Below are 20515 nucleotides of genomic sequence, written 5' to 3' on the forward strand. Positions count from 1 at the left end.
GAATATCTGAAACAGGGACACCACCACCAGTAATGTGACTTGTAAAACCTGCTGCACAGGTTTGCCAGTGAATTGGTCTGAATGAACTTCACTCTATAACATCTCTCTCCATTTCATGGTAAAAGATTACATGTAGGCATTTTAGTTCTCAAATGGCTAAGGTTCATTGCTGAACATTCAGTTGAATTATGCTTTACCCTAAGGTGGGGTGCATTGTTCAGATTTCAGTATTGCATGTTAAGGCTATATTTTTATAAAGCGTATTCTCTTCTAGTTTCAGATATCTCAAAATAACAACGTAGTCTTCGTGTGAATCAAAAGCCTCTAATGTTTTCCTCTTTTTGGTCTCCTTTTCTCCCCTCCTTACTGATTGTTCTCCCCATTTCAATGTACTGACTTTTGCTGGTGTTGGCTTTTACCTGATAAGGTATCTAGCCATCTTCTGATTCACCGAAGTTGCTTTAGGTACAAGGAGACGAGGCAGTGAGTGTTGCTGTTCTGCCTTCTGTGGAAGGAGGTAAACAAACCTATCTTCAGCCACTACAGAAGATGGAATCCCATTTGGTCAATTTTAGTATTGTTGCCATTGCCTCAGCCTAAATCTGATGGAACCTAGTACTCTCTTGTTTTAAGGGTTCGCATCGTACTTTGGATCCATAGACAAATACAACATTCAGTGGGGAGTAGGCAGTTATACATGTGAAAAATCATGCTGCCTTTGCACACTAAGAAATCAATGATGGATGAATTGGGCAAATTGTGACGAGTGTACTAGTTAGCTAATAGTTTAGTAGGTCAGCACTGAAAGGTGCAGCTACTAGTTTATCTTGAATAATAAGTATATAGGAAGCATATTAAAATTTAATTGATTTGTTCCCAGATCTTGGGCAAAAATGAATATTTGAATGTCCAAATATTCATCTGTTTGAGGAAGTACTTCAATAACATTGCCTCTGAATATTTTGTCTCTTGGCTTTGATCCAGACTCGACTCCATATAAATTCTGTAGAGGATACACACCGGGGACCAGTGGTTTACCGAAAGTGGAGTGGCGCCGGTTGCACAGGCATAACTGAGGTATGGCGGCTGCAACACGAGTGGTTTATTTTCTGTAAACCACATTGTCCCCAGTGTGTATTCTGTTTATTCACCATGTACCTTCCACATTTATACAGCCAATGTTTATTTCCTATTTGAATTTTCAATCTATTTCAAATGGATTTAAGAGGGCGTAGTTATTTTTTTCTTGTCTTCCATTCCTTAATGCATTTACCTCCATGAAGGTATTATTGAGTACCTCCAAGCCAAGTGGGTTTTATTATATGTGGGTCAGGCAGTGAGTAGTAGATTCTCTTACTTGCTGTGCCTGTTGAATTACAGGAATGGTGAATAGCAGAAGATTTGGGAACTATTAGGTACTGAGGAGGGAGCCCCTCCCATTTAAATCCATTAATTTCAGGCATCTAAATTCAGGTGGGTTTCCTCTCGGGCATGCAGTCCTCCCTAGCAATATTTCTCTGGTTTTGTCACATTTGTTCAATTGACCCAGCCACTGAAATTTATACTTGCCCGGTGAGAGAATTTCTCATTGCCCTGCTCAGAGTTTATTCCACCTGCTCCAGATGTGTGTAATTGAACTGAAACCTCCTGACTCAGGGGTAGGGGTGCTGCTTCTGTGCCACAAGAGCCCTTGCTTTATCACAGATGAGAGTTACCTGACATTTACATTTGGACCCTTGAAGAAAAGTATTTATTGTCACTTGTTATATTACAGTTCATGTTGCACACTGCAACAAAACTCTAGAAACGGACAAACCTTGTTTCTGTTATTATTCTTTACCTTAACTCCATCAGTGACTACAATGCTGGTCTTGTGGCAGCGTCCTGGAACTGTCAACTAGCACTTTACACCAAATGCATGCCATGTAAAAATTGAGATGGTGAAACTGGGGTGACCTTGTTCTTAGATTATGACAATCTTCTGTCTTTTGAGAAGTTTGTTTATTGATGTAATGTTGAGAGACAAAGATTTGTTCTGGTGCTTCACAAAGCATTAAACTTTAATGTTCTGCCATTTGCAGCTCCTTTGCATCTAAATTGAAAATAGAGAAAAAAATTTGCCCTGTGTTGCCTTCTTTCAAACTATTATACTTTGTCGCGTTGAATAGTCCTTGTGCCATATTTTGTTTTTCTTGTGTTTTTTAGGGTTTTGGTTTGCTTCCTGAACTTAAAGTTGGACTTAGAACAACTTTTAATTCTGCTGGAAGGCATATGCAGGTTGACAGGCATAGTTCATAGCTCTTGCAACTGAATCAGATGATTGTCGGTTCAAGTCTTATTTCTGAAACTTCAGCTCATAATTAATGCTTGCACTTTACTGTAGTGGAGCTGTCAGCCATGTGTATTCTTTTGGATGATGCATTAAGGCAAGGCCACTTTTGCCCTTTGCTTGAGGAGTGGGATGTAAAAGTTCCCTCCTATTCAACCATGTGGAGGAAGAGTGGGAATGTTCCAGCTAATACTTTCCTCTCAACCAGCATCACTGAAAAATTATATCACACTGTTCGCATATTCATTTTTCATGCATTTCCAACAAATGACTACAGTTCAAAAAATATTAAATTGGTCGCAAGCACTTTGAAAGGTTCTGAAATATTGAAAAACACTACAGAACTGCAAGTTCTTGCTCTTGATTATGCCTACTATTGGCCACATAGTTGGACTGATTTGGAGTTTCTTAGATTTGCTTATTAGTTAATTACATGGCCCAAAGTGCTCAGTGACATTTGAAAGAAAAGGAAATCAATGCTTCAGTTGACTAGTTAGGAGATAGTAAGTTAAAACCTGTAGTATATTCTTGAACTTAATGTAACTTGTTGCCTTTACTTCTCCCTTTGTTCTCAAGCATCAGACTATGGAATGAGGTTGCCAATTTTTCGGTCAGTGCCCGAAGATCAAGTTTTGTATCAAACTGAGCGCTACAATGAGGAAACCTTTGGATACGATATTCCAATTAAAGAAGAAGGCGACTATGTGCTGGTTCTGAAGTTTGCTGAAGTGTACTTTGCCCAGTCTCAACAGAAGGTACTTAAATTTCTTTAGCTGGAAAGAATTTTGATATTCTGCTGATGGAAATGTAAAAAAAATGTATTTTTGCAGTATGTGTTCCAATACTTTAGTGAACAGTTACTGCTTCAACTCTGCCATTCAAAGCTTTTCTGCCCTTTAGGAGCTAGTGAGTGGTTCCAATAGCTCCCTTTTTGGTACTTAATCTAAATGATCCCTTGATATTAGGCAAGACTACAACTTTGTTATTTAATTGTTGAGGCGGTTTCACCACAAATCCTGATCCTCACCTGCCATCTCTACATTTATTTATCAGTCCGAGTCACTGAATAGTGAAGAGATAGTTGACATATCCTCAAATGCTGGCATGCTGTTTGATGGGGAATTGCATTTCATATACCTACTTCGTCCCTTCATGGCCTGACTTAAGGTTTATATATGAAGAGGGGAAAGATCTAAAAGGGACCTAAGGGCCAACATTTTCACGCAAAAAGATGGTGCATGTATGGAATGAGCTGCCAGACGATGTGGTGGAGGCTGGTACAATTACAGCATTTAAAAAGCATCTGGATGGCTATGCGAATAGGTGGTGTTTAGAGGGATATAGGCCCAATGTTGGCAAATAGGATTAGATTAATTTAGCATATCTGGTCAGCATGGATCAGTTGGACTAAAGGGTTTGTTTGCATGCTGTCCATCTCCATGACTCTATCAAGTAATGTCAAAACTGTTCATTTTAAGGGTTTTGTGTTTGTAAGCCTGCATCCATTAGGAAGCATTGCAACTTTCATTGATGATCTGTATGATCTTCACAACCAGCACAAAAAGTTAATTTTAAACCCATTTGTCTGAGCCAGTTTGGAACTGAGTTCCCAGTTATGGTTGCACAGCTCATTTTGCAGAGGACAGTAGCATTTAATAATGTCAATTTAATTCTTAACAATTGCAACATGTAGTCAAGTTGGCATTGTCTTACCAGACCATAGGGCTGCGCTGTCATTAGGAAGAGATAACTGGTGGTGATTTAACCTGAGGAGCACCATACCTCGGGTGAGGGGAGTGGTTGAGAAGAAGATTCCTTCATGGTAACTTCAGCCAGTGTGAGGACTGAACCCATTGCTTCGCAAGCCAACTGAGCTAAGCTGATCCCACAACATGTCAGTGATTGACACGATCATTTTGAAAGTTGTGGCAGTCAATGCGTTTACTTATAATAGAATCAGAAAATGTTTGTCAAACCAGATCTACGGAGAGGGAAACACAATAATTCAAGTTGATATCTTTTTCAGATAAGAAAGCTTTAGTGAGAGAAACCACCCAGCATTCATTTGACCTCTGTGAAGCATTCAGCATAGATCCAAAAATCTAATTCTGCCTTTCTAAGAAGTTTTTTTTTTAAGAATAATCTTAATTTTTCTACCTGTAGGCAATAGTATATAGTTGGCTATGTAAGACTGTAAATGTTATATTTGCATTTTGTCATTTCTGGCGAAATCCTAGAATAGCACTTTATAACAGATACTACTGACTGACAAGATTGTGGTAGGCACTCGGGATCCACAATAAGTTTGTTAAATTTTTAAATTAAATGAATATTTTGTGGTTCATGATTCATTTTTGGTCAATCTAATGCAATCCAGTTGTATCTGAGCTTTCGGGTAGCTCAAGAGTTCCTCCATAGTAAAGGGGTTGCCTGTAGTGAACCAATATAGATTTGCAATTGTGTTTTTTTCCAAACCAAGTCTTTCCAGCACCTGCCCTTGTCACTCTGGAACATTTCCTTTGGGGTTGCTGCCAGCCAAGAGAAGCATGTGCATTTAGAACTGGTGACACTAGCAACTATGACACACAATACCAAAGCAGCTTTAATGGATTTTTTCCTTCTGTTGGTTACAGGTCTGTACCCATCAGTTTGTCGCCCTAGTATTGTGTTAACCTTTTGACAGGAGAAAGTGAGGTCATTCCTCATTCCTGAAGAAGGGCCTGTGCCCGAAACGTCGAATCTCCTGTTCCCTGGATGCTGCCTGACCTGCTGTGCTGTTCCAGCAATAAAGTTTCAACTTTAACCTTTTGACAGTCTTGCTAACTCCTTTTACTCCAATTTGCACAAATTTCACAACCCATGTTTGCATTTTACTGAGCCCTTATTGACAATACAACTATTAGGTTAGAAATACTTAGTTCAGTAGCTACTGTGAACCTGAAGCTGTCAAATAGCTAATGCAAGGAATTGAAAGTATTTATGGTGCCTCCAACCTGGTTATAGTGCAGCCCAGTTAATAACACAAATATAGAAGCATGGGCCGTAAAATCTGGTTTTGTGATACTGCTGATTTTGGTGCTCAAAGAGCCTGGAGTTTAGAATAAGCCTTAGAAAAGCTGTTGCAAACACAAACTCTGTAACTGCTGGAATCGTGTAGGGAGGATGGATATGACTCCGTTTAATCCTCATTTGGTGCCCTGTTTGTTATTGTGAAGCTCAAGTTCTGGTAGAGCCTTTTATTATAAATGTACAGATAAATGAGTGTGCAATGCACAAATTCTTCCCACCACTTGCCAACAGCATCATTAAAAGGGATCAGCATAGAATTTACTGGTGTGGTACTTTTGAATTTTCTCTGCTGTTGAGTTAGTGGAAATACTATCCTATTGAGAATTGCGTAAGTTGAGTCAAGGAAGAATAGTATTCAATAGAAGGAAACTTGCTCTTGTTTATGGGGCTGTAGTGTGAACTTAACATATACCAGAGAGGGGACCCTGTTCTCCAGAGAAAGGAAGAGAGTGGCTCTCAACAGAAGATCATATCTACGGAGGAGTTTGATTATAACTTTCACTTTGTTATCCAGGCACAGTGTCTAAGGTGGCTATACTTCATCAAGGAGTTAGTTGCTGATCTGTACCAACACTTCCAACTAGACCGATGGTCATTCAGCATTGTAAACAGTGGTGCTACCAGGATCACCATTCATTTGTCCACACCAGGATTTTCCAGGCTGCTGCCAGCTATGCTGTTAACATTCCTCAGTTCACTGGGCAACTGGACGGTGATTGAATCTCTCTGTTTGGAGAGGGACTTAATTTTTTTTCTCTTAGATATCTGGTCTGGCTTTGTAGAAGTAACTAGCTTTCCAATGGTGCAGGGAGCCTTGGATTACACACCTACATGGTTCTGAGAGTAGAAAACTGGAAAAGGTTCCACTTCCTGAATATGTCATAGCTCCTTGAAAGTGGAGTCGCAGGTGGATAGGATAGTGAAGAAGGCGTTTGGTATGCTTTCCCTTATTGGTCAGAGTATTGAGTAGAGGAGTTGGGAGGTCATGATGCGGCTGTGCAGGACATTGGTTAGGCCACTGTTGGAATATTGTGTGCAATTCTGGTCTCCTTCCTATCGGAAAGATGTTGTGAAACTTGAAAGGGTTCAAAAAAGGTTTACAAGGATGTTGCCAGGGTTGGAGGATCTGAGCTACAGGGAGAGGCTGAACAGGCTGAGGCTGCTTTCCCTGGAGTGTCAGAGGTGGAGGGGTGACGTTATAGAGGTTTATAAAATTATGAGGGGCATGGATAGGATAAATAGACAGTCTTTTCCCTGGGGTGGGGGAGTCCAGAACTAGAGGGCATAGGTTTAGGGTGAGGGGGGAAAGATATAAAAGAGACCTAAGGGGCAATGTTTTCGCACAGAGGGTGGTAAGTGTATGGAATGAGCTGCCAGAGGATGTGGTAGAGGCTGGTACAATTGCAACATTGAAGAGGCATTTGGATGGGTATATGAATAGGGGGTTTTGGAGGGATATCTGGCCGGCCACTGGCAGGTGGGACTAGATTGGGTTGGGGTATCTGATTGGCATGGACGGGTTGGGCCGAAGGGTCTGTTTCCATGCTGTACATCTCTGACTCTATGTCATTGATTTGTGACTATTCACTGCAAGTCATTTTGGTGAATGCCTGGTATCTGGCTTGTATTGTGTGCCAGTCAATAGTTCCCACCATCTACAAACTACAATATCAAACCAGAGGGCTGTTAATCAAAACCTAACCACTCTACAAATGGCTCATGACTCGCCTCTACCACCTAGCTACATGAGCACAGCATTTCTACAGTGAGAACTAGGCTGCACTTAGAGTTATGGAGAAGAGTGCCATCGCTTTCAAGAAAATTTCCTGTTCCCTGGTCAGCTTGGGAAGAGCAGGCAACGCCAAGTTTATGCATTTCCTACATGAGCTTGATCAGCTGTGGAGTAAATGCACACCACATTAATGGGCCTTATTCAATTTTTAGTTTGTGCTCTTCAATGAGGAGAAATCTTTGGCCTGCAGCTACTCCTACTAGAGATCTGTTGTATGGTACAACAGATCAAATGACTTTCCATGACTAAATATCGTGCTTGTACAGAAGTCCCAAAGACAGGTTATGCTTGTCTAATTGAATTTCTTGAAGTAACAGGGAGAAGTTTTTGAATGGAATGCTGTGGTTGCTGTCTGTGTGCAATTTAAGTAGCGGTGACTAAACTACCCTAACCCCTCCTTGTTTCTATTCAAAGCCAAGATTCTGGACTCCAGTAGCCCAGTAAGAGGTGCTGTTGAGTTTGAGATATTGTACAATATTTAAGATATGGTGGTATCTGCAGTGACATAGGTAACAGAGCTGAAGAGAAAAGACAAACTCTGGTTTTGGTTGAAAGCAGGTTTAGATGTTGCTTGATATTACTGGGACATTTAGTCCTATAAATAGTTGTCCTATTTACACAATGATACATGGTAAGATCTCTCATTTGGCGATATTTTTGCTTGTGATGGGCATTTTTTTTGAGAGGTTGTCTGTAGTTGTCTTGAAGGTTGAGAGTAAATGAATGCCTTATCCCACTGTTAATTTTATCTGGTACACCATCCATTGTTAATTTATTTACTGATTAGTTAATCACAGGTATCACCTTGATTCCCATACATAAGTTAGCAAACTGCTTTCTTCAGAAGTGTCAATTTATAATGCAAACTTACTGAATTTTTGAAAAATTGTCTTCCTCCTCCATTGCTTTTCTAGGCCAGGATCAAATTGTGATACCTCTCAGACTTGAATAGCTTGCCAGCATTTATTGTCTTATTTTACACTTGGAAAAATGCCACTTGTGTGAGGCAGCCAAGGGGCAGCTGCGACATCTGGAATTATACTTGAGCACAGTCTTGCACTTCAAAGAGAGGAGTCTATCTCCAGCCATCTGTACATTTTTTTTTCCAGCAGAATCTGTGGAGAGAGAATCAATTATGTTTTAAGTCAATTACTTTCACCAGAATGATGGTGTGAAAGGTCACTGCCTAAAACATTAACTCTGCTTCTCTCTGTCTCCACATATGGTATTTAACCTACTGAGTATTTACAGAATTACTTATGATTTCCTGTATTGATTTTTGTCAATTCTTATCTATCAGTCTGTGGACTTGCCTGAACTGTCTGGTTCAAAGTAGAATGCCATTTGAGTTTTCTATGTTCACTTTCAGATCGGATGGCACTTTCTTTCAGGTCACTTAACTTTAACTGTACTCCTGCTCCCTGCTTCCCCCTCTCATAAACTGTCTTGGGAAATCTGAAAGATGGTTTGCTTGTTGTTATCATCCATAGGAATGGAAAATAGGATTTAAATGTCCTTATTTTCTTTTAGTAGCTGTCCTTTAGTCTATTTTCTCTGCATTTCACACTGTACCACTTGAGTGGAGTTGCCATTTGTTCCCTGCACCTTCCGTCATTCATGAGCTGCAAATTCTGCCTATCTCTTGGTTCCAGTCTGTTGTTTACACCTCATCTTCCAGTTCTTTCCTGATCCTGGATTTTTGACCTTTGGAATATTGGCTACTAAATTTTGAAAACTTAAGTAAAATCAATAATTTTTGACATGTGAATATTGGAGAAGTGGCTTATTGCTTTCTTTTGGCCTTTTAGAGGTGAGGAAAGTGGAGCATTTAGTATCACTTCCCCTCCTCACCTACAACTTTCCACGCTGTGTCCCCAAAAGGGAGCTTCTTGATCTTGTTTCTGCTACAAAGAAATAATGATCAGTGGCTCTTTGCTTCCACATAGCAGGACAAAGCAAGATGCTGTAGGCACCCTGTGTAAGTCTTTTAACAGCTTAATTATGAAAGGATGTTGTTAAAAACCTGGGAGTACATTGCCTTTTGGTATTCTTGCCTAAGAGTGAAGTATAGCATGGAGTGAAAAGGAGAACTAACAAGTTTTTGGTATGAATAGTTATTAGTTGGTTAATTTGATATTTTGTTGAATATGTATCTTCGAAACTTATGTTGATTTTCCCCTGTTGGGTGGGCTCATGCCTAAAGCTGCTTTTTATTTAAAACATTGGCTGTACTTGCATGGCAGTTCTAGCTCTTGACTAGGGAATCCTTGTGACTTGAGTTAATCCCCTACTGTGGGAATTAACAAATGTTTCCTTTAGCAAGTGGTCAACAGGCTTCTCCGAAAATATTTCCAGTTGTTACCAAACTTCTAAAATAAAGGCAGTGCTACTTTCTCTGAAGTGTGAAAGTGCATCTTAAAAAATAAACAGTGAGCTTGACAGATATTTGCTTAATATATTTTTTTAAATCTATAATTTATATTTCCATCTGGTACTGCTGTGTTTTGACAGCACGCAATGACATTGGAGCAAGCCCTGTTTTGAGTCATTTAATCAAGGAGGTATGTCTATGTTTAAAAACTCAAACCATTTTGAATGGTATTCCACTGAGAGGCAGATTGTTATTGAAGACTCAGTTAAAAGATGCTAAAACTAATTAAGGCTCAAACTCTCGGTCTTCAAGAAGTTGAAAGTGTTTTATATTCTTTGCTTCCTTGCAATTATAAATCTTGTAGGTAAGTTTGCCCGATTTTTAGCCTGAATTTTTTTTTAATGGTTTGAAAGGTTGTTTTTCAGCTTTGGGGTGTGATAGTGTATGTTAGGCAGCCAGCACCTTATTCTAAGGCAACTATTAATCCTCTCACATACAACCTACACTTCCCTGGAGAGCAGTATGTTTCTGTTGTAAAGATAGCATTTGGGAAATACAATACCTTTATTGGAGATGTGGGAATTTGCTTTGCATTTGACTGACTAGCATTTCCTACATTAGAACAATGCCTACACTTCATTTCAAAAGTACATCATTCTCCGTAAAGTGCTTTGAGATCTTATGGTCATAAAAAAGTACGAGGTAAATGCAAGTCTTGTTTTTCTTTCTAAGCTCTGTGCTGTTTTCCCTGGAACGTCGGAGGCTGAGGGGTGACCTTATAGAGGGTTACAAAATTATAAGGAGCATGGATAGGATAAATAGACAAAGTCTTTTCCCTGGGGTCGGGGAGTCCAGAACTAGAGGGCATAGGTTTAGGGTGAGAGGGGAAAGATATAAAAGATACCCAAGGGGCAACCTTTTTCACGCCGAGGTTGGTACATGTACAGAATGAGCAGCCAGAGGAAGTGGTGGAGGCTGGTACAATTGCAACATTTAAAAGGCATTTGCATGGGTATATGAATAGGAAGGGTTTCGAGGGATATGGGCCGGGTGCTGGCAGGTGGGACTAGATTGGGTTGGGATATCTGGCCCACAAGGACGGGTTGGACCGAAGGGTCTGTTTCCTTGCTGTACATCTCTATGACAGTCATTGAATATTTAGTAACTTTCTGCTAACCTGTCAGAAATATTGTGCCTACTTAACTTCCATTTCCCTTTGTGAAGGCAGGACTATCACCCATCATGTTTGAACTATTTTTATTTCCAATCATCATGCATTCTTCTGCCAACTCAAACTTGTTTTATTGCAAGATGTTGAACAACCATTGCCTTGTCAGATTTGGTTTTCGAGAGACTCAAATCTTCTCTAGGAAGATACCTTCATTTTTAAAGAGTGTTTGGGACTTCACATCCTGCCTATCTACAACATTCATAATTACATTTGTCGCCAAGTTTTGAGAGACGTTTTCTATGGGTCAGCATTTTCCTTTTTCACTTCAATCTTCTTGAATCCTATAGGAATGAAAAATAATTCGTTAAATTTCCATTTAACAAGTTCAGAATGTGAAATCTTGAACATCAGAGGATGCTGTATTTCAATTGACTGAGTTGCATAATCTCAACCTTCAAATCAATCTTATTTCTATCTATACATTGTCAGTTTTCCATTATTAATCAAAAATAATGTTCATTATGAAAGCCAAACTCAGTTATGAAATGCTGATTTTTCAGTCTCTTCTGGCTGGGTATTCCTAGGAAGAAATTAAGGACTTCAGTTCCTGGCATGACCTGAGATTCCCAATATGTGCATACAGTGAATCAGGCTATATTCGCTCAGTCCATGGATCTGACCACCTTGAAAGAAGTAAAATTTCCCTTTTTTTTTAGAAAAGGGAAGAAAAGGCAAGATACTGCTATGCTGGAAATCTGAAAACAAGCAGAATACTGTATATTGGAATGATTCAGCAAACCAGACAGTTTCAAGCTGTCAAATTTCGAGTGTGTGCATCATTTTTCCTTGAGAGGAGAGTTGAGGGAAACAGTCAACCTGAGAAAGAAATGGAAGGTTGGAATGATGAAATGAACAGCAGAATCATTGGTAATCTCTGCTGTCTGAATATCCTGAAGCAGCAGTTATGATCTTGTAATGCTTGAATTCAAATATCTAATCTGGAAGGCCGTCAATTAGCAAATTGTAAGATGTGGTGCCAGTCTTGAAGCTTCTGCTGAACTTCACTATAAGTAGCACTAAGAGAGTGAGGTTGGTGTAGGGCAGAGAATTAAGCTGAGGGATGATCTAAAACTCAGGATCCCAGTTGTGACCATGTTTGTGTTTAGCAAAGCTTGGTCTCCATTCACTTAGAGGAAACTGCATAGTGAGCAGTCAATACAATATATTGAATGATCAAAACCAGTAAATCCCGGTTTTACCTGGAAGAAGTTGTTTGTTTTTAAGGCACGACCGTATGATGGGAGATGGTTAAAAATGTCGCTGTCTTTCCTCCTGCGCTTGTATGGGGAAGGGAGTGCATGTTGGGGGTAAAGATGTAGAACTATTTTTAAGCTGTTTCCTGTTCTTCAGCTCAATTTTCACTCTTTTCTAATGCGAAGATCAGATGTCTATCATGTGTTTGAAAATATCGAATAAGGTATTGCTGTGGTAGGGTACCTAAGGGTTGCTGCTGTCAGTTAGATTTGTCCCTGTTCCATTTATCTCAAAACAAAGGTTTGCCCGCTGAGTTGCTATTGTAAGTGTGAGCTGATAACAACAGCACTACAAAAAGGATGTTTGGGAACAGAATGAACAGCAAACTTACCCCTTGACCCATTACTTTGACTTGTTACTGTTGTTTACGTGCATGTTGTACAGTGAGCGCAAATGAAGACCGAATTGTATTTGGTGTGAAAATCCATAGTTCACAGTTTCAGATGCACTTAGTTTCACAAAAATGTGTTTGAAATTTGAAAGAATTGAACCCCATGAAGATTCTGTACTTGCATGGTGGGTCTGATTCAACTGAGAACACTTTTTTTAATGGTGATACTTGTTTATTATTGCCAGGCAATCTTTTGGCACTGAAATTTAATTATTATATTTGGGAGGTTCATTCATTCAGGTTTTGATGTTTTTTTGTCTTTTTGGCCTTGACATTGCATACATTCTAATTTACCCTTCTCAGGTTTTGCATTGTTCAGAAAAATAATGGAATTTTAATTAAAACTAAGGTTCAACATTTTTAAACATTTCCTTAAACAGTCCACAATCTGAAAGGCCCCTATTAAAGGTTAATTTTTGGACTCAACAAATCTACTAGACGGGTATAACATTATTGTGCAAATCACATGGCTCCAGTGTCAAAGGAGACAGTAAAATACATCCAGTTCTGCAGAAGGATCGCTGGAGCTCCAACATCCACAGTTCTTTGTTTTATTTTAGCAAAATATGTTTGACGTTTTTGTGAAGCTAACAACAAGAGAACAACACAACTCCAAAACAATTTTTCAGTTTGCCTGTGCCTGAAGTTGTTGTACACTTGTGCATATGTAATTGAGAGTTCCATTAGCCTCACTCATTTTATTGTTGTTGTTGCCATGAGAGCAAAATTTGACCCTACCTTGATAGGACAGGTACAGTGGACAGAACAGTGGACCTTCTCACTCTACTCTTCGCAACTACCCTCCTTTTTTTTATTTGGAAGCTGTCAGCTTCTAACAATTTTACACTGCAGAGCAGCACAGTAGAGATTTTCTCCATCCTTATTGAAGGTAGTCATTACGCTGTGCCCTATTGACTTGTACAAGTGTCTGTTATGTGAAACAGTATTGTCAACAGGCTATTTTTCTGGGGAAGAACTGCAGCTGAACCCTACATGAGTTCACACATGCCTTCTGGGAATGGTAACAGGATAACAATTGGGAACTGAAATCCCGACTGACTTCTTTCTCTTTCCCACTCTTTCCCTTAACACAGTAGGACCGATGTCTATTACAACATCTTTTCCTCACAATAACTCAGATCAATTACCTCAGCACAAACCAGCATTGCAACTTAACCTGTAGCTTTGTTGCTCACTGCTTAGTGTTCTTACAATTAAACGCTTTTAAAAGATCCTTGGCATTTTCTGGCGTATTATTACATGAGGCCGTAATTATGTGTCTGGCATAATTTCAGTATTGTTTGTTCCAGTTCTGAATATATAAGATGATAGTGGTAGGGTCACTATTGGAAATGTTAATTTATTTTGTACACAAATTACCCATAATGTTTTATATTTAAGAGACTAGTCAGTTTTCATTTCCAATTTTAACACCAAGCTAGGAAAATGAGCAGCAAACAAATAAAACAAGTTAAGCCAAGTAACATAGAACAAAGAACAATACAGCACAGAACAGGCCCTACGGCCCACGATGTTGTGCCGAACATTTGTCCTAGCTTAAGCACCTATCCATGTACCTATCCAATTGCCGCTTAAAGGTCACCAATGATTTTGACTCTGCCACTCCCACAGGCAGCGCATTCCATGCCCCCGCCACTCTCTGGGTAAAGAATCTACCCCTGACATCCCCCCTATACCTTCCACCCTTCACCTTAAATTTATGTCCCCTTGTAACACTCTGTACCAGGGGAAAAAGTCTCTGACTGTCTACTCTATCTATTCCCCGATCATCTTATAAACCTCTATCAAATCACCCCTCATCCTTCGCCGTTCTAATGAGAAAAGCCTAGCGCACTCAACCTATCCTCGTACGACCTATTCTCCATTCCAGGCAACATCCTGATAAATCTCCTCTGCACCCTCTCCAAAGCTTCCATATCTTTCCTAAAATGAGGCGACCAGAACTGCACACAGTACTCCAAATGTGGCCTTACCAAGGTCCTATACAGCTGCAACATCACCTCACGACTCTTGAATTCAATCCCTCTGCTAATGAACGCTAATACACCATAGGCCTTCTTACAAGCTCTATCCACCTGAGTGGTAACTTTCAAAGATCTATGAACATAGACCCCCAGATCCCTCTGCTCCTCCACCTTACTAAGAACCCTACCGTTAACCCTGTATTCCGCATTCTTATTTGTCCTTCCAAAATGGACAACCTCACACTTGACAGGGTTGAACTCCATCTGCCACCACTCAGCCCAGCTCTGCATCATATCTAAGTCCCTTTGCAGCCGACAACAGCCCTCGTCACTATCCACAATTCCACTAATCTTCATATCGTCTGCAAATTTACTGACCCACCCTTCGACTCCCTCTTCCAAGTCATTAATAAAAATTATAAACAGCAGAGGACCCAGAATTGATCCCTGTGGAACTCCACTTGTAACTGGGCTCCAGGCTGAATATTTACCATCTATCACCACTCTGACTTCAACCGGTTAGCCAGTTCTCTATCCAACTGGCCAAACTTCCCACTATCCCATGCCTCCTGACTTTCCGCATAAGCCTACCATGGGGAACCTTATCAAATGCCTTACTAAAATCCATGTACACTACATCCACTGCTCTACTCTCATCCACATGCTTGGTCACCTCCTCAAAGAATTGAATAAGACTTGTAAGGCAAGACCTACCCCTCACAAATCCGTGCTGGCTGTCCCTAATCAAGCAGTGTCTTTTCAGATACTCATAAATCCTATCCCTCAGTACCCTTTCCATTACTTTGCCTACCACCGCAGTAAGACTAACTGGCTTGTAATTCCCGGGGTTATCCCTGTTCCCTTTTTTGAACGGGGCACAACATTCGCCACTCTCCAGTCCCATGGCACCACCCCCATTGACAGTGAAGACGAAAAGATCATTGCCAACGGTTCTGCAATTTCCTGTCTTGCTTCCCACATAATCCTAGGATATATCCCGTCAGACCTGGGGGGGGCTTGTCTATCCTCAAGTTTTTCAAAATGCCTAACACATCTTCCTTCCTAACAAGTATCTCCTCTAGCTTACCAGTCCGTTTCATACAATTGTAATATTTATGAATGAACTGTGCTACAAATATTGGCTGCCAAAATTAACGTTTGAATAAGCATGTCATCTCTGTTTCATGAACATAGATCTCTTAATGATCTGATCTGTAAGTGAAAAGCAAGGTAATGCTTCTGTCGAAATGGTAATACTAGGCTTAAATTTCAGATTGATAAATTTTCATCTAAACTGTAGGGCTGTTTGACTTGTAACATTAATCCTGTGCTTTTTGCGCCACTTCCTTTGTGTTCCTAATATTGTCTGTTTTATTTGGAAAATGTTGATAGTAAGTTTTGGTTTTTGTTGATTTGAGTACGTGCTATGCACAATAGAATTATACATTGTTAACAATCATTAATATTGCTATGGTCATTTATAAAGGATTTTCCACGTTTCCTTGACATTACAATTGTATGAACAGCTGCAGACCTGGTTCTTTTGGAAATAGTTGGAAATTTTGGGGAGTAGGGTGGAAATCAATTTCTCTTTTTTTTTTGGCAGTCCAAGAGAAGCAAACAACCAGGTAGTTTATTGGTGAAAGTTGCTTAAAAATTCTTTTTTTTTTAAAAAAAGACCACTTGTTCATGTTGTCTGCAGCTTTAAATTTTGTGTTTGAAATGCAAATGAGTCTGGTTTGTTAAACATTGAAGGCACTATAGAATGGAAATTTGACTACCAGCCATTAGCTGATTGGTCTGTTGAAGGAGCAGTGCTCCAAAGCTAGTGCTTCCAATTAAACCTGTTGGGCTATAACATGATGTTGTGTGATTTTTTCAGTCTGTGAAATGGTGACCAGTCATCACTGACAAAGATTACAAAGATAGCTGAACAGCTTGGGGTTGTGAATGTTTAAGCGCATGATCTGTTTCTTTTTCTGCAGAGCAAAGCATCACAGCCCTGAAGGTAGCAAATTTATTTTCTCTCATCAGTTGTTATAATCTCTGACTTTTAATAAGGTAGTAGCCTTTTTGAGTAGGAACAGTCACTCTGTGCCTCCAGCAAGTTAACTAGGATAAAGCACCTGCAGAATGAAGATAGAGAAACAGTGAACTGATCAACAAAAGGATCATCACTGCAAACACTGTAGACCGAGATCATTGAACTGTCTTCCCAGGCTTTCTCTCTGCCCGTAACAGCCATGTGTGAGTGGATATAGAGTGCAGTATAATAAGCGAGTTCAGAGATTTTAAATTGTAAATTTTGTTTTGACTGTTTAGTTAGAACCTAATTAATTGTAATTTTAATAGTAGTTCTAGTTGAATAGAGAAACCTGGTCCTTGCTGTCAACCTCGGTCTAAAAGACAAAGATATTTGGGAATTCTGCATACATTTTTAAACTCTTAACTTCTGTGATGACTCCAGGAGCAGCAGGGTTTGATTTTTCCAGTACACTATCCCAGTGAGGCATAACATTATGAACCAACTGTCTGACTACTTCTGTGTTTTTAAAAACTAAATATAACCCATGTTTCGATGCTAGTATGTAAAACCCTGCACAGGCATGAGAGTATTCTCACATCTGCATGCACATGAGTAAGCACAGAGCTTTAAACGTGTGTGTGCGCGCGCATTCACAAAGTGCTACAGACCTGGCTGCTTTGTGGAGCCATAATCATGGTTCAGGAATCTTGTCTGTGCTATGACAATTTGTGTCTCCATTTAAATTTCCTTATCAATTCAATGTGAAGCAGTTCTTAATGAAGCAAATCTTAATCATCAGGAGATCCTATGACAATAAGAAAAAAGTCTCTGAGACTGGCCTAGAATCCTGTATTTCCAATGTATGCTATTAAGTATGTATTTTCATCTACTTCTCTAGGAAGAACTATGAGCCAAAATGGAATGGTAACTTAAATTTACAATTCTGTCATTGTGGGTGCATTTATACGGTGTTTATTTTAAAACTACCTGAATAGAAATGTTACACTGTCATTAATAAGCGCAAAAGAATCTATCTGAAAGTTGTAATCTTGCCTTCCCTATTAACTCGCATAGAAGCTGTATTCTTTTTAAAAAAAAACACTGGGGTGTAGCACATTAAGATGATGTATGTGTTTCCATCCTCCAATGTGTCAAAATGATACGTGGACCTTCAGAAACAAAACTTTATTTTTGTATTTGCTTTCTTCCCTCTCTAGGTCTTTGATGTGAGATTAAATGGACAGCATGTAGTAGTGAAAGATCTTGACATATTTGAAAAAGTGGGACACAGCACAGCGCATGATGAACTGGTGTCTTTCACAATTAGAAAAGGAAAACTTAGCGTTCAAGGAGAGGTGTCTACATTTAATGGGAAACTACTTGTAGAATTTGTCAAGGTAAGGAACTATTCATAATGACAGAATGTACAAGCATTCACATCAAGAGCAGATGTCAGTCATTCAGCCCCTTGAACCTGTTCAATTTAATAAAATTATTGCTGATTGAATTTGTGGCCTCAACTCCATATTTCACCCTACCCAGATAATACCCAGGAGTCCAGTTCTCAGCAGATGACAGTCAGTCATGATCAGAGCAGTTTGCAAACCTGTGAAATACATTTGACCATCACATTCATTTTGCGAATTAAGTCTCCTACCAGCTTTTTTATTTTGCTGACTGTAAAATTCTTTATTTATTAACACCAAAGTGAAACTGGTTAAACTTGTAAATAATTTGATTAGCAACATTTCATGGTCTTGGATGGGGTGGACTGTAGGATGGGGTGGGTTGGTGTTGGACGGTTGGTGGACTGTGGGGTGAGGGGAGTCGGTGTTGGACGGGGTACGGGGCGGACTGTGGGGTGGGTCGGTGTTGGATGAGGTGGGGGGAGGGGGGGGTTCGGTGTTGGACGGGGTACGGGGTGGAATGTGGGAGGAGGGGGGCTCGGTGTTGGACGGGGTACGGGGTGGAATGTGGGGGGAGGGGTGGCTCGGTGTTGGACGGGGTACGGGGTGGAATGCGGGGGGAGGGGGGGGCTCTGTGTTGGACGGGGTACGGGGTGGAATGTGGGGGGAGGGGTGGCTCGGTGTTGGACGGGGTACGGGGTGGAATGTGGGGGGAGGGGGGGCTCTGTGTTGGACGGGGTACGGGGTGGACTATGGGGGGAGGGGGGGCTCGGTGTTGGACGGGGTACGGGGTGGACTGTGGGGGGAGGGGGGCTCGGTGTTGGACGGGGTGCGGGGTGGACTGTGGGGGGAGGGGGGCTCGCGCACGGTGTGCTGCTGCTAGTCTCCTGAATAGGGAGCAGGCTTAATAGAAAACTCTGAGCCCCAGAGGAAAGACATCGAATCGCTTAACCGAATTGTCAATTATCCGAATTATCAATTATCCGAACAAAATAGTGCCTGCCCATCTTGTTCAGATAATTGAGGTTCTCCTGTATCTATTGTTATAATGGTGCTGTGGTCAATACTAAGATCCATGGCTTTCTTCCCAGGTCCTCACTTATTTTCTTCCTGTCAGAAATACTAGGGCGCTAGGTAGTTCAAAGAGCATCACACTAATAGTGTTATTAGCATAAAGATAAAGAAGATTGCATGTTAAAAGCACAATCAAATGCTATTTAAACAGACATCTCTGTAGCAAGAATTGATATCTATTGTACTTTTGAACTACATGTTCAATCCTTTTAAAAATTAGATAAAGTTTCAATTGACTTGTATTTTGTGGTAACCAGACAAGTTGCTTATTGTCGCATTTCTCAATGCCTTCTCTAAACCGATTCATTTTATTTCATTAAAAATACTATTATGAGCAGGCAAACAGCAAGTTAATATTAGAATAATCTCTCCTTTCGACAACACTTTTTATACTGTATAAGTAAGTGGTTAATTGACAAAAAACAAGGAGCTCATTTTGAGTTGCTGTTTTCCAAATGTTCTGAGATTTGATGCATCTAGTAATTTCCTGGTTTGGACTTTCTCTCCAATTGTGCAATGCTTTATTAAAATCATTTTATGTTGTGTACCCCAAAAGGATTCATTTCTATAAAAATATCTTTTTTTAACATTGGTGTTTCTAAATTCTTGGTTTTTGCACAAGTGTTGACACACAGCTAGTCCATATGTATAGAATATGCCCTTGACTTCACATTCTGCTACCACCCTCCATTTCAGACAGTTCTGTTCATTTGTCACTTGTTTTGCAAGAGGTTGGCTCTAGTCTGATTACGTTTTGGTTACCCTAGCTCCAATTTACTTTTTCTATTATTCATTTTTGGAAGATGTTAATGGGCTATTTTAGTTTGAGAGAAATATCAAGTCCAATCCTTCAATAATCTGTGTCTATGTATAAGCTTTTCCTGAAGGGGTGACGACAGAAGCAGAAACTGGGTGATCTCCTCTCCATAGCCCAGAGACTGAAGCCAGTTGTAAGCACTTCTTGCTATTCTGGAGATTATCAGCAACATTAACACAGAATATGAAAAGCAGTGATTGGACTTTCTCAATTGATATGACTTGGCTAAAAAGAACAGTCTAAAGTAAATCTCAATGATATTTGTAACTATATTCTGGAATGGTTAACATATTTAAGATTCTAATTCAGTACCTGACACAGCACTTAGGTGTTTTCAATATTCCCCTATCTGTGCTGTCGCACTGGTTCTAGCTTCATAGAGTATTACAACATGGAATCGCATCTGGAGCTGTTATGAGGGTCAACACTTCAAGTGGCACTATAGATCCTACAACTGGTACTCCTGTTGTGAAGTGAGAAACACAATTACCAAAAGAAGATTGAATTAATTTTAAATGAAGGAATTTGCAAAAGCAAGCCTTACATTTCTCCTTAGGAAAGTGTCTTTAATCATAGAATGCTTGTTTATGGTAAAAAAAAAGAGACCACCTAGGGCATTGTGGCTGTGCTCGCTGAAAAAGCCACCCAGGCCAATCACATTTTCCAAAAATTGATCCATAGCCCAACATGTTAGAGCTTGTGCGGTGACTTTATAGAGCATCTTTCAAGTGAATTGAGGGTTTCTACCTCTACTGTCCTACAGGCTATGA

At 40.0% G+C, this 20515-nt stretch overlaps 2 protein-coding genes across 5 annotated transcripts in view; one reads left to right on the top strand and one right to left on the bottom strand.

Annotated features, from left to right (window-relative positions):
* The window catches only part of mlec (malectin), a 35107-nt gene that overhangs the window by 5347 nt on the left and 9245 nt on the right, over positions 1-20515 (top strand). Inside the window, exons 2-4 of one of the 2 annotated variants that reach the window (XM_043715940.2) lie at positions 985-1077; positions 2906-3084; positions 17666-17845. In XM_043715940.2, coding sequence (XP_043571875.1) covers positions 2920-3084; positions 17666-17845 — 345 coding nt within the window. In that variant the 5' untranslated portion in view covers positions 985-1077; positions 2906-2919. The remainder of the gene's footprint in view (positions 1-984; positions 1078-2905; positions 3085-17665; positions 17846-20515) is intronic. The other variant, XM_043715939.2, reaches the window with a different exon arrangement.
* The window catches only part of cabp1a (calcium binding protein 1a), a 189593-nt gene continuing 177231 nt past the window's right edge, over positions 8154-20515 (bottom strand). Inside the window, exons 6-7 of one of the 3 annotated variants that reach the window (XM_088000134.1) lie at positions 11001-11073; positions 8154-8305 (exon numbers count right to left, since the gene is read on the bottom strand). In XM_088000134.1, the coding sequence (XP_087856260.1) occupies positions 11030-11073 (44 nt within the window). In that variant the 3' untranslated portion in view covers positions 8154-8305; positions 11001-11029. Of the gene's footprint in view, positions 8306-10925; positions 11074-20515 lie in introns of those variants that run through there. The other 2 variants (XM_088000135.1, XM_088000133.1) reach the window with 2 other exon arrangements.

Source organism: Chiloscyllium plagiosum, unplaced genomic scaffold (genome assembly GCF_037043375.1).
Source record: "Chiloscyllium plagiosum isolate Xiang-an unplaced genomic scaffold, Cpla_swu_hap1 HiC_scaffold_24, whole genome shotgun sequence".
Taxonomy (NCBI): Eukaryota; Metazoa; Chordata; class Chondrichthyes; order Orectolobiformes; family Hemiscylliidae; genus Chiloscyllium; species Chiloscyllium plagiosum.